Source organism: Kwoniella shivajii, chromosome 5 (genome assembly GCF_035658355.1).
Source record: "Kwoniella shivajii chromosome 5, complete sequence".
NCBI classification, from domain to species: Eukaryota; Fungi; Basidiomycota; class Tremellomycetes; order Tremellales; family Cryptococcaceae; genus Kwoniella; species Kwoniella shivajii.
This window is the reverse complement of record NC_085912.1, coordinates 378032-394044: the sequence shown is the minus strand read 5'-3', so window position 1 is coordinate 394044 and position 16013 is coordinate 378032. Positions and strand designations below refer to the sequence as shown.

Below are 16013 nucleotides of genomic sequence, written 5' to 3'. Positions count from 1 at the left end.
CTCCCTTATGAAGTGTCTGTATCTAGCAAATCTCAACTACAATATGCTTGCAAGGCGAGCGATGGGACCGTCACAGGTTTGTTCATATCCTCAATTCGTTGTTGGAGCATGGAACGTGTGTGCACGGAGTAATTGCCTTCTTGAATCTGGCGGATTTCATACTTTTACGGAGTAAATTTCTTTGTTCCGCCATGTGTCAACCCCGGGCGCGATATGATAAGGGTCGTTAGCTGTGAATTGGCTTTTTCGAATGACATCGAATCAATATTTGATGTAGTATCACTACGAACTTCATGCGAACTCGACAGTCATGCTGGGTTACTACGCCTTATCGTCTCGTAGAAAATCTTCATCCCACAAAGACGGCAGTAATCCACCAAGTCCGAATCTCCCGCTGCGGTCAACTACAAACCGATCAGGATCACCTATTTCTCCCGCATCCCCATCATCACCCTCCAAAAAGACTTCAACAGATAATCTTGGATCACCATTCAGTATAACGAATCCAATATATCCATATCAGCCAAACAACCATCACACTCGTCAAGGTAGCGCTTACGGTCTAAGCGAAAATGATCATGACATGATGACAAGTGGTGGTTCTCGTTCACTATTAGTAGCTAGAGATTTCGGTTTACCAGGATCCGCTAAGCAAATTGATGAATCAACAAGAAAGGGAAAGGGGAAATCAAAGTTCGCGAGAGAGTATCCAATGGGAAATGATGAAGAACAAAAAGAGTTATCAAATATATCAAGTGAATCATTTAACCTTCTACCAGGAGACGACGATTCATTACCTAAATCACCAATTGATTTACCTGCCAAACGGAGGGAATCGCTACCACATACCCATTTGAATGCGAATTCGAAATCACGTATAAATGCATTCGACGATCCAAGTCTGATACCGCCGTCATCAATACATGATAAATATGTCTCGAAACATATATTACCAATCACAACAGCATCTTCACCTACATCGGAGAATACAAGACCTACTTTCGCTAGATCGTCTTCTGCACCTGGACAACATTCCACTGCATTACTGCCATCTGCTATCCCATCATCTACCTCTACCGCCGGTGAAAAGAAAGAAGAAAGCAATCAACCTATATTCGAGATTTTTAACGCTAATCTATCCACTTCAGGTTTGGATATGAGTAAAAAATTGAGAGGATATCTAGAAATCGTACTCAAAGGTCAAGATGAGGTTGGAAAGATGCATCTAAATTTAGAAGGTCTAGGTATGGGTGAAAGGAATATATGGGAGGTCGATACTCATAAGACAGAACCAAAAGATGGTAAAGACGTCAAGAGTCAAGTTGAAGAGAGAGAGAAAGGTATCGAAGAAATCATGAAGCGGGTAAGTGGAACTTCCACGGAAGAGCGAGACCCCGATTGACGATGGTCATTGATTGACTCGCATAACTATTATTCATGGGCTAACTTGTCACATTGGGGGGGCTTATAGCTCGACACCATATCAGATACCTTACGAAACTACCACAAACTTGGTACACCTAAATTAACATTTCCACGACATCAAACACATGCGCAAATCCCAACCCAAACCTCCGCGTCTCATCCTTCTGATTCACAAGAAGATCCTCGCACACCCACTACACCTTCTTCTGGTCTGGGTAGATCAGCAACGGTCGCAAACCCATCTTCACCTGAGAATACATCTCATCGTCAACGAGCTCCTACTATGGTCAGATCGAACACTGTTACAGGCGATTTATCACCCATTTCAATCATAAAAGATAGACCTACGCCAATCTCCCCTCTGGTCAACACTATTCGACCATCGCCTGATGATGAAGATGTCAGAAAAGGTTCTGACCTACCTCCAGAGAGGTTGGATGACGTGCCATCCCCTTCTCCACCTTATCAAGGAGGTAAAAGGGTACCGTTGAACCTGGATATCGATGAAGCTTCAAGTTTAGGGTTCGCTGGTCATATGCATGACCATGATCACCTCAATCACCGTCACCATTGGTTTGGGGAGAGTCCAGAAAATAAAAGCGGGAAAAGGGAAAGGAAAATCACAGATAGTCCAGTTGAGATGAATTTCAAAGCTAGGTGGTGATATTGACACGAAGTGAAAGCTATAGTTGTATTCGGTACATATTAAAGGACAGATACCATAATGTTCATGTTGTATGTATCCATTTTTCGTTTCCTGCTACCGAGGTTAGTCGTGTTAATAGAGTTGTACTTCGACATACGTTTTGAACCATTGAGATTTCCTTCTTTCCCGCTATTCAAGACAAATGACAAAAGTGTATCTTTTGGCTTCGATGCTCTGGCTGCTGACGGTATTCTGGGTACATCCTGCCATTTGATTAAAGCGTCCAGTGAATGCATACATGGGAATGAACAGAACAGTGCTTTTGAGCTTTTCAATGATTGAGCTATGGTGAGGGATTTGCTTCCGGCTTAGTCATCTTCAAAACGCACGCAAAAGTTAGATCTTGTGTTCGAGCGGACAAATTGAGTTGCTGCATATTTCAATGCGTTAACATGTTAACTTGTTCGACATTGCATAACTCATTTGTGCCCTTCACTTCGACTCAACAAGCTCTGTCTGCAAAGGAACAGTAAATAACGAGGTCTTAGATAGATTGCATCAAAGGAATCAACTCTCATAATGGCAGCTGCGGCCAGTTCGACGACACCCTTAGATCCTCATTTGGGCAGAGCGGCAGATTTTGTCAGACCAGATTTTCATCAGGTCAACTTGGACATTGAGGGATTCTTAAAGAGAGAGAAAGGGTATAAGCTTGATTCAGGTGAGTAAACCCATGTCTTACGTGCTCAATAATTGGCGAGAGAAGGCTGAGAGGTGCAGAGTGGATTTATCACTATTTCAAGAATTTGCTTCAACCTTTCTCTAATGAATATGTACTAACATTGCCCTCAGATTCTCAAATATGTCCATTATCACTTACACCACTCGGATGTCCTCTACCACCTTCACAATGTCCTTATCGACATACTGTACCTTCACCTGCAAACTTCACACTACCACCGCCCCTTCCACCACATCCAAGAGAAAGAGAAAAGAAATTAACAGTGTGTAAACATTATCTGAGAAATTTATGTAAGATGGGTGATAATTGTGAATATACACATGACTTTAATCTAAGAACAATGCCAATCTGCATATGGTTTGTCAAACAAGGTAAATGTGAATTAGGTGGTGAATGTTTATATTTTCATCCAAGAGATAGAAGAGTCGAATGTCCAGATTATAATCGTGGTTTTTGTGTTAATGGTCCAGAATGTGATAAACGACATGTAAGAAGAAGATTATGTCAAGCATATCAAAGTGGGTTCTGTCCAGATGGTAAGAACTGTAAACTGTCTCAGTGAGTTTTTTGGTTTTCTTTGTTGCTTTATATCCATAATGAAACACTAGACCTCTCCCCCAAGTCTCAAGCCTACTTTATGAGAGGTCTTATGCTGGCAGAAAAAGACCCAATGCTAACTGAATAATCGTCGCAGTCCCTCACCGAATCGTCCTTCACCTGAAGAATACGTCAACCCAATCCCACCTGATCCCAAACAGTTCACTGGTCCTCCACCACAATTACCAGCAGGATACGGCCGATGGCGAGAATACAGATATGATCCTAACGCTGTGGTGGTTCCTGCTCCTGCTTGGGTAGAAGGTGGTTCTTTGAGTGGTTGGAGAGCAGGTGGATTCTTATCATCAAATGCACGTCGTGGGCCCGGTGGCGGTGGCGGCGGTGGCGAAGATAGAGACAGTGGTGGATCAAGAGGTCATGATGGTGGTGGTCGTGGTGGCGGTGGAGGAGGGGGTGGCGGGGGACCCGATGGATATGAGAAGAAAACTGGTTGGGTAAAAGACCTAAGTACTGTGCTTTGTTTCGTGAGTTGATTTTTCATTCTTCTATCATACCATGTTACGTCCTTTGAGATGGCGATGTAGTTAGAAATATCTGCTAATATTGTATTGACTTTTGTAGAGGTGTAACACATACGGTCATTTCGCAAATACATGTCCTAATCAAGCTGTTCCAGGAGATAGAGGTGGATTGAAGAAAGAGTGAGAATAGGTGAAGCGCGATCGTGGATGGGAGAGCGGCGAGTGTCTTTGATGAGAAGTACACGTTGGGCGAAAGCTGAAGGTGTCACCAGCATAGGCGAAAATACCCAACATCGTGGTTAGCTATTTCAACAAATCTGTTCAATTCAATGCATATGTTGTATATCGTAGAGGATGTCGTGACATGAGCCTACATCCACAAAATTTTTCGATTAAATTTCCAACGCTTCGTGTGAGATACTGTTCACTGCGTCGTATGTGCGATAGAATCAGACGACGTAACAGGTATGGTATAATCAATAATATGCATATGCCCTCAAGGAATTAAAACTATCTAACAAGACTAAACAACTAATTTAAAATTTTCCCTTCTTCCTATTCCTGTAATAAGCTTTTTTGATCTCTCCGTCGTCTTCATCGCTGTCATCATCCCTTTCCTTCTTGGCTTTAACACTGCCAACTGAAATGTTTACTTTTGGTGGAACACTGAATCCGAAAGCTTTACCTACTTTAGCTAGATCAAGCTTGTTGACATCAAAGATCTTTTTAAGGGAGTATGAAGCGTATGATTGGAGGTATGACCTATATCCATCTCTTGCTGATGTGTTCAAGTAATGGTTCTTCGAAATAAGATTTTCAAGCTATCGAATGAGATATAATGATCAGCATTACAAACTCCAGGACAAAAACGAGAAAGGGTTAGATCCACTTACTTGTTTTTGTACATCTGCAATTTTCTTTTGAGGGAATTGGTATTCGTTCAAAGGGACTTTAGCTACTTTGAGGAATCTCAAAAATCCTAATTCTGAAGGTAACAAGAACAAGAGTGATTTTCCAGTTTTACCAGCACGGGCAGTTCTTCCAACTCTATGAATGTAATCTCTTGGATCATCTGGTGGATCAAATTGAATGATCCAATCTACTTTCGGTATATCAAGTCCTCGAGCTGCTACATCTGTACAAAGTAATATACCTGATGGTGCATTACAGAACTCGAAGAATGTATTAGTTCGTTTTTGTTGTTTTTGTTTTCCCTAAATCACACACGACCAGATAAGATCAGCAGGTGATTCTCGAATATCAAGTGGACAAAATGCTGGGATAAAACCAGAACTTACATGTAAATCCAGGACTGGAACATCAATGTAATTCAATAATTCCGCATGATAATTCACGGAGTTACAACTTGAGAAAAAGACGATGACTTTCTTCTTTAAGTTTTTCCTCAAGAAAGTGAATAAGAGCATGAATCGTTTGTCTGATTCACAAACCACATAACCTTGTTCTAACATGTCCACGGTAGAAGCTGATTTCTCTTCGTCAACATTGATGTATAATGGTCCGGGACGTAACGATATTCTAGCAAGATCAGTTACTTTAGTTGTTTGAGTAGCTGAGAATAACATTGATTGACGGTTTTCTGCAATTACCAAAAGAATGTCAGTGTTTGATGACAGCAATGAATCAAATTTTGTGTGATAGATGCACAAATTTCTGCTTTCGAGATCAATGAATGAGGTTTAGCCCACTCACCAGCTGGTAACAACCTGATAATCTGCTTCATTTCTTCCTCGAAACCAATTTCCAAAATTCTATCAGCTTCATCAATAACCAATGCCTTAAGATTTTTGAAGACAAATCCTTTGGTGTTCTGATATAACCACATAATTAGCTAATACAGCTATGTGCACAATGCGGCTGACTTACCTGCAGATGATCCAGCAATCTACCTGGAGTTGCAACAATCAAATTCACACCTTTGACCAACTTATCCGCCTCAGCTTTCCTGTTCGCTCCTCCCATCAAGACTCCAAAGGTCTGAGAATGGGCTTGCATGAGTTCTTTAGCCACACCGAAGATTTGAAGAGCAAGTTCTCGAGTGGGGGAGATGATGACTACCCCGGTACCTGTGATGTTCTCGTTAGTATGGAGTGTACAGGCGGAGACTTAATGACTATACTCACCGTTCACAGGTTTGAATCTCAGTGTACTCAACAGTTCAATGCTGGGAACTAAGAAAGCCATAGTTTTACCTGAACCTGTTCTTGCTGCGCCCAAAACATCTTTACCAGCTAACAGAGGTGGAATGGTACGAGCTTGAACTTCAGTCATTGTTTCAAACCCAATTCGTTGGATAGCGTTCATAGTTGGATTGGATAGATTCAACGTTGAAAATGGAACTCTTTGGTATGATGTTCCAGGAGCATTTCGAGCTCCATCCACTCCCATTCCATTGGCTGGAGCATCGAGGGTTACTTTTGATGAAGTAGCTTCTGTCATCGAAGTATCGGCGTCTACTGGCTCTTCAGTTTGTTCGATTTGATCATTGGCTGGTATAGCGATTTCGGTAGAGACCTTTGATGGTCTTTTTCTCTTTTTGGCTGTTTTCAATCCATCTTCTCTGGGTACTTGAGTAGACGACATGTTGTCTTGTCTTATCACCAATCTCCTCCTTGTCTGAACAGGGTCGAATTGATTGAGCGTGCGCAAGGTAGTAAGAGTCAACAAATCTTCACCAATGATAATCGCATATATTTTGCATTGGTTGGTGGCCACAGTACCAAAATAAATCGTTGAAAATCCATCTCCGACTTTCCGGGATAAATTAAATTAAATGAAGACATGAAAATATACGAGTGACCCGAATAGTTTCAAGAGCACCAAATTTAAATTTCCAAAAATCTCTTTCCCCCCCCCTCCTCCCATGTCTCTTCAACTTTTGGGTTCTTACTTCTTCTTTCTTACTTCTCTTCGTTATATACAAACAACCAAAACAACAAGAAAGTCTCGCAAGTCGAGCATAATTATAGTGAGTGACCTCTGTTCTCTTTCTGAACTGGTCCCCATGCTCTGAGTAATGTATCCCTCCTTCCCTTGTCCCCAATGTCACTCCTTACTACGATGACTTCGTGTTCATTTTCAAACTAGAGTCTGTTAGGCGAAATGCCCAAGACCCATAAACGCACAACTCTGATCTTTCCTTCCAACCATGCTGCTTTCATCTCTGTGTATCGGCTCGTAGTACATTGTGCTGATGAAGCAGTAGATATACTTCAAAAGGGTCGAGAGCTTCGCGCTATCCCCTCAAATCAAATTTTCATTTTCCATTCTTGCAATCTTCATTCGTGAAAGGTGAGCTTGAGCTTTCAACATACATCTACATCTCACACACCTATCATACATCCCTGTTGTACACTTTAAATGATGTCCCATATGGGAATTACCGCCTGAGCAAGCTCGTCAATTCATCTGTAGCGATACAGGTGAGGAGACGGGTATCATGCTGATAAAACATGGCTGTTTTATTTTTACTGATTCTTATACCTTACATCCTTGTTCTTTGATCATGTGTATGTTTCAGAGCATCAACGCTGACTATCATCGAATATGATACTAGGTACCAGAAGGTCCTGGCTCGGCAAAGGATAGTTATCTATATTTCACCCTCATCAACTCTGTGAGTTCCAGTCTTTCGAATGGCTTGATTATCTGCTTTACCAAAGCACCTCATCGTTCACTCTCCCCTTATCCCTCATTCCTGAACCTTCACTCTCGAACCATAAATGATGATCCAACACGACGGTCTTCTTACATATAAAAAAAACTGGTGTAAAGGCCCGAACCCATTTTCCGGGCACCCCATCTGACTCATCACCTTCTCTTCACATTCAAATCCTTGGTTTGGTACGAAAACATTTCACTGACGCCACCTCTGTTGTTGTCAGTCATTACTATCCTACTCCACTATGGCACCCTCACGACAGCCTGTTGCCGGTCCTTCTCGACCTAAACAATCGCAACAACCTGTCGCTCAACCATCCCCTCCCTCTTCTTCTCTCTCCGCCTTTAATCCCTCTCGAACATTGTACGCTCTTGCTTCTCCTGTACTTGGTTCTGCCGACAAGGTTCAAGTATGGGACGTCGCCACCGATCGTGTTGTTTCCGATTGGGAAGTGGCTGGTGCCGGTAAAGCTACAACAGTCACCTGGGCGTCCGTAGCTTCTTCCGATAGCGCAAGCAAGAAGAAGAAGAGACGAAAGTCTGGACCAATCGATTCTTCTGATGAGGAAGTTGTCCTCATTACGACAGCAAAAGGTCAACTGGCAGTCTTCTCTCCGAATAAAGGCGAAATAATACGAACGATTGACCTGCCGCAATCCGTCACTGCGGCATGGTCGGATGAGCATGGTATTGTCTTCACCACCGCCTCTTCCATCTTGATAATATCATCAGATGCGTCAAGCGTCACACATACTTTTTCCCTACCCTCGTCCATATCGTCCCCTTCCGCCCTTACTGTTCTTCCCTCATCTACACCTGACACCCTTCACGTCCTCGTTGGTACACATTCAATAGTGGCACTTCACCTCGAATTGTCTTCGTCGGATATAATATATTCATCTTCACCTTTACCCGCATCTACATCCTCAGTCACGTCGATATTACCTCTCCCCTTTACAGAACAAGGGATTTCCTTCCTGGTGGTTTCAGAAGACGATCGCACGATATCACAGTATACTATCGCTTCCCCTCAAACACTACCCAAATTGTCATATCGATATGCTTCGCCGACCCTTTCATCTGCTCATTCGTTATCTACCTCTTCGACACTGTTATCTGTATTACACGAGTCTGGAGAAGTATCTCTTTTCCGATTACCCTCGGATCTAGACTTCTCTCGCCCAAAATCCGATTCCAAACCAAGTCCCATCAAATTGGTCGAGGGTAAAGACGAACGAACCGCGCGACTTTGCATAGCTACGTTTGCTCCTGGAAGTGAGGGTGCTCCTGGTGCAATGATATGCGGCAGGATGGCCGGTGGCGGACGAGTCAAATGGCACCGAGTGACATATGAGTTACCGGAAGGTGGACTCAGACAGTCTACCATTCTCAAATGTGACGCTCAAGATCTTGTGGGATCTGCTGGTTCGTCAACAGTAAGTCAGGCTACCTTCCGATGTCCAATCAGTAGCTGATATGATTAACTATCTTTAGACATTGCCAATACAGCGGTTCACAGCTCCTGCCAGTGTCGCTGAAGCACCAGTAGCTGAAACCGAAGACTCCACTTCCAAGCTTCCTACCGATGTTGACATGGCCGATCTTTCTCTTGGCGAACGAATGCTTGCTGCGCCCAATGGGACCGCTCAGAATGGAGAAGGAGAAACCTCAGTGTCCAAAGCTCGAGCAGCAGCAGAGGCAGCCTTCGATGGTCCTGTCAACACCGCATCCCTCACTCGTGTTCTTGTCCAAGCACTTCATACTTCCGATCCAGCCCTTCTCACACTTTGTCTCTCGCATCGAAACCCCACATTAATCAGAAACACTATTCGAAAAATGCCTGCTCAGCTCGCTTTACCACTACTCAAAGCTTGTGTGGAGCGATTGGGTACTGGCAAAAGCGCCAACAAACGTGGTGGTGGACGAGGCAGTGTTCAGCATGAACAACAAGGTCGAGGAACTGTCGAGTGGGTCAAGGGCGTGTTGGTGGAAAGGGGTGCAATCTTGATGACTGTGAGTCGCATCAGCTTTTCCCGAACGATTGAAATCAATGGCTGACCTAGATTTCCAGATGCCATCACTGCCACTACATCTTGCAACTTTATCCAAACTGCTACAAACTAGGTTGGAGACTTATCAGCCACTTTCTACATTGTCTGGTCGATTGGACCTTGCTTTGGCTCAAATTCAGATGCGTCGTCTGGCTGCTGAAGCTGCTTCTCTGTCAGCTTTAAATGGTGGACAGAAAGGTGGTGAAGGTGAAGTGTACATCGAAGGTGAAAGCGACGACGAGGATGAAGTACCCATCGAGATCGGCGAGGATGGCGAGATTGAAGATGTCAATATGCTTGCAGGCTCAGACGAGGCCTCATCCGAAGATGAAGATGACAGTGATGATGACGAAGAGGAGAGCGATGAGGACGTCTTGGCTTCAGACGATGATGATGAAGGATTATTGGATCTGGAAGCGGAGGAGAGTGATGATGATGATGACGAAGAAGACAGCGATGAAGAATAGGACGATTTTCATTACATACATTATACTGCATAAATAGCATCGTCATGATAACATCTGTTGCATATTCTTACTGTCTCCTCGCGATCATCTGAGCCGTTGACGTCGTTTGCCGGCATCTGGACCGGAAATGGACAACATTCTGCCATGACGAGAACGAATATCTATACATGCGAGTTTAACATATTTTATCCTGAAGGGACATGGTCTCCGTTGGACCGATTCTATTGTTACATGAGATTTCAGAAATGTTCAGTCGCGTCTAGAATCGTTTCAGTCTAAACAAATCTCATGTCCAATCTCTTTTACTTTTCTTTTACTTTTCAATATTAGCGAGATACCCATCATCTTAATTTCTTCTGGGGTCTTCCTCGAGCAAAGATCTCGAAGTACGCACCGCTCGCGCAGACGTCTTGAACGGGATTAAGGAATACCTACTTTCTCTCTTGCCTGGACCGGATCGAAGAGTGCAGGAAAGGAAGGAAAGATGTTGAGTGATAAAGAGGTCGAAGAATGTGCTAGGAAGACTTTGGGACTAGATGAAGAACCTGATAATGTATGTCCCGACCTTACACCTGTCTTCATGATTCAGGCCATTCAACTTGTCTGGTTTCTTGGGCTCTTTCGTGTTCCAATCCCAGCTCTTTCGTCAGGACTTTCTTTCCTTCGACTTCAAGCCTTCCGTATTTGTCTTTATAACCACACCAAGCTCATGCTGACAACTCCTTCGATGCAATTTTCTCATTGAAGGTCACTCCTCAATTCTATCTTGACTCATTTAAAGAACATATCCTTTTATATCCAAACGATACCAATTTTATCATTGAACTTGCAGATCCCAAAAGGAAAGAAGGTGGTATCGGCGGTAATGGTTTTGGTGTCATAACATGTAAGTGCAAATCTTATCAACCGTTCCTGTTGAAGGGATACCAGTCCTGCAATGCTAGGCATACCAAGTTGCTACCTCGTATCGTCTATATACCGGACATGGGCACTGATCCCTCAAGTTGACTGCGAATAGGTATGGAAGATTACTGTTGGAACGATACGATCCTCTCTGCTGATCCCAATAAACCCGATGGTGGTCGTTCAGATGGGTTTGGTAGTTTCTCAGATTATCATGTGAGCAATTACTATATCCTAGCACCCTCTCGTATCTCTGCTGATTGATTCATACCCCCTTCTAACAGGATCATTGTTCAGAAGATGATCATGTCAGAGGGAGGTCCGAGCGCTGTAAATATTCGGTGAGTCGATATCATTCGTCATCCTGAATACATATTACCTAGAGTTGACTCAACCATCTTAGGGTGTGAATGACAAAACTCATCCCCAAACTCAGAATCATTCTTCTTCTTCTTTCTCTTCATCTTCATCTTCCAATCGACCATTACCATTCTCCTACTCATCCTCATCGTCCTCTTCTCGTCATAACCCTTCGACATCCACTCGTACTTCTATCTTGGACTTACCGTCTTTCGCTAGACCCTCTTCTTCTTCTACTCTCGTCTCGGGATCATATCGACCTAACCCCCTTAGCAGTCCTCCCCTTACGACCATTCCATCATATGCTTCACGCAGGATGGCATCTTCACCTACCTATCCTTCTTCCCGATATCCTATCGACGTGAAACCGATCCCGACTCAGTACCGACCTTCTTCATCGTCTGCAGGTTGGAGGAGGAGTATCGATGTGATTACGATCTCGTCATCATCTCCAACTGGATCAGACAATGAGTATGACGAAAACGCCCTCGACGACGATGACGAAGATGGTGTTATTCCACTTGATGAAGATGAAATTCCTGACGAATATAAAAGGGTCACAAATAAAGATAACCCCATCTTACTTTCGGACTCAGACGAAGATGATATCCAAGTCAAGAGCAGAGGTAAAGGTCAACCGGTTTCAAGAACTGGTTCGAGTAGAATTCCTCTTGCACCTATTTTCACCCTTTCACAAGGAAAGAAGGATCCAGGATCATCACAATCGGAAGGTGGAATAGAAATGGTTAGAGATGATAGTGGTTCAAGTATAACTGAAAGACAAAAAGCTTTCGACGCTCTCTTTTCAACTTCGACATCAACTTCGTCTCGTAACAATCAGAAATACCAAGATGGCTCCAGTTCAAACAGGATTCAAGCTTTATCTGCGGAAGAGAAGTTGAAATTAAGGGAAAAAGAAACCCAACAGAAAAGCAAGCCAAACGATGTCAAACCTGATCAAGCAGGTGAGTAATCCCGTCATCTATGTAGTAATCGTCCATGTTAAGTCGATGGTCTGTACAGCTATCGCTCAACGCCAAAATCCGCCGTTCGCTCAACCTTTTTCAGATACCAATCCGTCTTTTCGTCTGGCTTTCTATAGAGCTGAAGAAACTTTGCTTTCGTCCACTGTGGTTCAGTACGTCTCTCGCTGTTCTTTCCTCGATGTCACACCTCATCGGTCCATATCCACTAAACGATCGGAGGACCTCAGCGCTGACCCACTCCCTGCCTTAGAGGGTTATGTAGCAAATACCCCAACCTTTACTCGGCGGTGATGAACAGACGTAGGACCATAAATATTCTCAAACCCGTTGCTTCTCAACGGCCGTATTTCCCGCCATCAGCTGCTCTGCTCGCTCTCATTCCCCAGCTTAGAAATTACATCCCACCTACCTATCAAGCACAACCAAACGCTGCCGCTGGCTCTTCTGCTCAAATCAACGGTACAGTCAGTGGTACCGCTGGTCTAGAGATGCCAGGAGGGTGGAATCCAGAACTCGGGGGCGCCTTACCCGGGATGATGACGGCGACGGCTCAAGAAGACGACGACTTGTACGGATTAGGCGAAGAGTATGACCGTCCTAGAAGCGACGAAGGGTGAGTGAACTTGCGCCGATACACTTTGTATGAAGCTAATCTTGGGCTGTCTCAGCCTTCATACTTTCTTTGACGAAAATCTCAAAGACTTTATCGAAGATACAACTGTTGACGAATCACTCAAACGTCTCGGCTTAAACTCGGCCACTGACTTCCTTCCGGATTTGCGAATTAAGCTTATGGCCCATCAGGTGAGATTCTTTCTCAATTCGACTAATCCAGTAATACAATATCTGACACAGCAATCAAACAGATTCTCGGTGTAGACTTTATGGTCGAGAAGGAGAAAGACAAAAGGTATCTCGGAGGAATCAATGCCGATGCCATGGGTCTTGGTAAAACTGTGCAATCAATTGCGACTATAGCCACTCATCAAAGTGAAGATCCAAAGGTAAAAAGCACCCTCATCGTTGCTCCCCTCGCTTTATTGACGCAGTAAGTGGATGTCCTTAACGTCTGGCTCTGGGCTCATATTCATTGCACAGGTGGAAGAACGAGATCGAAAGCAAGACGACTCCTGGTTTCTTGCGAGTTTTGATATATCATGGTCAAAAGCGAGTCAAGAGTAAAGCCAATATTAAGCAGTATGATGTTGTCTTGACTACGTATGGTACTCTGGTGGCTGAATTCGGTCCTAAAGTGAGTCATCTTACATATTGTTGCAGTGTACGTAAAATTGACAAGAATCTGAGCAGGAAAAACGATCCAAAAAGAACGACAGTGATGACGAAGAGGCATACACTGATGTCCGCAAGCAGGGTCCATTGTTGAAGGTGCATTGGTATAGAGTGATCTTGGATGAGGCGCATCAGGTGAATCAATCATGTACGCCGAACCTCTGAATATGGTCACTGACAAGCGGTTCTTCCGCAGATCCGAAATAGGAATACTCGAGCAACGAAGGCATGTTTCGCACTAAAATCCTACTTGCGTTGGTGTTTGACTGGAACACCCATTGTGAACACCCTGGAAGACATGTACCCTTATCTCCACTTCCTCAGCATTTCTCCAGCAGCTAAAATAGAATACTTCAGAGGACATATTTCACGTATGCAGAAGAAAAGAGTAAGCCAAGCCTAACGCCTGAGAGTACACTCCTGCTTCTGTTACTGACCTTAATATGACCTAGCCTAAACTTGCTACAAAGCGGATGCAGGTAAATCATATCTTCTGACAAGTTCAAAAACCATCAGCTGATTGTCCGACTAGGCAATCATCCGACCTTTCTGTATCCGCCGAAATAAGGAATCTGAACTCAATGGGCAAAAACTTTTGCAACTGCCACCGAAGAACACTGAAGTGGTAACTCTCAGCTTCACCGATGACGAAAGACAAATCTATACGGCTATCGAAAACAGGTTCAAGATCAGATTCAATTCATATCTGAGGAAAGGTAAATAAAGTCCTCGGCACTGAAATGACGAAGAGCTGACCCTATATCATTTTAAGGAACTGTCATGAAACATTATAGCGTGGTCTTGGTCATGCTGCTGAGACTTCGACAACTAACCTGTATGTGCAACCACGTTTTGGACTTCTGGACATCAGCTGAAGCTATCCACTTAGGTCATCCTTGGCTTCTACGACGAAATCCCAATGATAACGTCCATGCGGAAGATGTCCTCATTACAGACGAAGATCTAATGTCAGGTGTCGATGCTGTGAAAGCCGATGACACCGGGGAACTAGCTCGTGCGACTACACTATTAGGTCAGGAAGTCGTTGACAAACTCAAGAAAATCATTGCCGAACGGCAAGAGAGAATTGCCGACTCTCAGAACAATCCAGACGCTTCTCGAGAGACCGAATGCCCTATCTGTTCAGACGAGTTCAATAATGAGAGAATCACTCCTTGTGGACATTCGTTCTGCGCAGAGTGTATAGAAGACGTCTTCAACGGCCCAATGAATCAAGCTGACCTCGGAGATGCCGATGTGCAAGCTGGTCGAAGGGCCTGTCCTTTGTGTAGAAGTGCGATCGAGAAAGGCAAGGTATTCAGAGCAGATGCGTTCAAGCCGCACAACGAAGAAGATGACCAATCAGAAATCGCTGAAGAAGATGCTGTTGAAGGGGACATCGAAGCTAAGCTGGAGGCAGGGGAAGACGACGGGTATGAAGAAGGTGATAGGAAAGGAAAACGGAAAGCTGTGAGTCCGTTGACGCAATGCATACACGTGATATACCCGCTGATCCAAATGATCATTTAGAATGGCGATGTTAAACCGCGTTTGGTGAAAAAGAAGAAGCCCGAACAAGTGAAGCTCGACCCTGATGCTGAGGATCCTCTTGCGGATGTTGCGGAAGATTTGACAATGGATAATGTACCTCCTTCCACCAAGATGAAGCGACTTGGGTAAGTAGAAGTCCTATGACCGAGGTACTTTGCACTCGCTAATAAAAAATACACCTCGACCAGACAATTGATCGATCAAGTGAACGAAAAAGACGCCTCCGACAAAATCATCATCTTTTCTCAATTCGTGGAGTACATCGAGTTGTGTTCGCTCTACTTGAACCGAAGAGGTGTCAAGCATGTTCGATACATCGGCGCAATGAAGCAAGATGAACGAGAAAAGGTGTTGAAGGAATTTAACATCTCAACGAAATTGGAACCGGATTCACCTAAAGTCATTCTAATGTCACTGAAGTGTGGTGGAGTAGGACTGAATTTGTGCGCTGCCAACCACGTGAGTAATCTCTGTGTATGATCCGAGTGGCGTATCTGACTTGATGTTGATGTTCTGTTTCTACTAGGTCGTCTGTCTAGACTTGGCCTGGAATGCCGCTACGGAAAATCAAGCCGTCGACAGAGCTCATCGTATCGGACAGGAAAAAGCGGTTTCCGTTCATCGATTGGTCATCGAGAACACCGTTGAACAAAGGATCCTTGACTTGCAGGAGAAGAAACAAGCTTTGAGTGATGGAGCGATGGGCGAAGGAGGAGCTGGAAGATTAGGAAGGTTGAGCGTGAGAGATCTTATGAGGTTGTTTGCCGTTGATGGAGGTGGAGATGATTAGGGATTGGGGATTGAAGGAGGACAGGAGCAAAAGAGCAAAGAG

General features: G+C 44.0%; 5 protein-coding genes across 5 annotated transcripts; 4 read left to right on the top strand and 1 right to left on the bottom strand.

Moving 5' to 3' along the window:
- Positions 1 to 310: 310 nt before the first annotated feature.
- Positions 311 to 2089, top strand: IL334_003894 (uncharacterized protein; the record flags this gene model as incomplete). The annotated part of the gene is made up of 2 exons (XM_062935618.1): positions 311 to 1363; positions 1472 to 2089. 2 exons carry the CDS (start codon positions 311 to 313, stop codon positions 2087 to 2089), a joined length of 1671 nt encoding a protein of 556 aa, XP_062791669.1.
- Positions 2090 to 2650: 561 nt separating this feature from the next.
- On the top strand, positions 2651 to 4076 carry IL334_003893 (mRNA 3'-end-processing protein YTH1; the record flags this gene model as incomplete). Its single annotated transcript, XM_062935617.1, has 4 exons — positions 2651 to 2792; positions 2924 to 3371; positions 3508 to 3895; positions 3993 to 4076. 4 exons carry the CDS (start codon positions 2651 to 2653, stop codon positions 4074 to 4076), a joined length of 1062 nt encoding a protein of 353 aa, XP_062791668.1.
- A 352-nt stretch (positions 4077 to 4428) lies between these two features.
- IL334_003892 (ATP-dependent RNA helicase HAS1) lies at positions 4429 to 6496 on the bottom strand (the record flags this gene model as incomplete). The annotated part of the gene is made up of 6 exons (XM_062935616.1): positions 4429 to 4713; positions 4786 to 5106; positions 5191 to 5492; positions 5606 to 5723; positions 5780 to 5979; positions 6037 to 6496. The coding sequence occupies 6 exons, from the start codon at positions 6494 to 6496 to the stop codon at positions 4429 to 4431; spliced, it is 1686 nt and encodes a 561-aa protein (XP_062791667.1).
- Positions 6497 to 7818: 1322 nt separating this feature from the next.
- IL334_003891 (uncharacterized protein) lies at positions 7819 to 10091 on the top strand (the record flags this gene model as incomplete). Its single annotated transcript, XM_062935615.1, has 3 exons — positions 7819 to 9009; positions 9068 to 9586; positions 9645 to 10091. 3 exons carry the CDS (start codon positions 7819 to 7821, stop codon positions 10089 to 10091), a joined length of 2157 nt encoding a protein of 718 aa, XP_062791666.1.
- Positions 10092 to 10575: 484 nt separating this feature from the next.
- Positions 10576 to 15971, top strand: IL334_003890 (uncharacterized protein; the record flags this gene model as incomplete). Its single annotated transcript, XM_062935614.1, has 19 exons — positions 10576 to 10644; positions 10839 to 10977; positions 11110 to 11210; positions 11279 to 11335; positions 11398 to 12319; positions 12378 to 12492; positions 12591 to 12953; positions 13009 to 13144; positions 13207 to 13388; positions 13439 to 13592; positions 13649 to 13765; positions 13827 to 14018; positions 14083 to 14109; positions 14163 to 14346; positions 14403 to 14465; positions 14520 to 15100; positions 15161 to 15306; positions 15370 to 15640; positions 15708 to 15971. 19 exons carry the CDS (start codon positions 10576 to 10578, stop codon positions 15969 to 15971), a joined length of 4083 nt encoding a protein of 1360 aa, XP_062791665.1.
- Between the last annotated feature and the right edge of the window lie 42 nt (positions 15972 to 16013).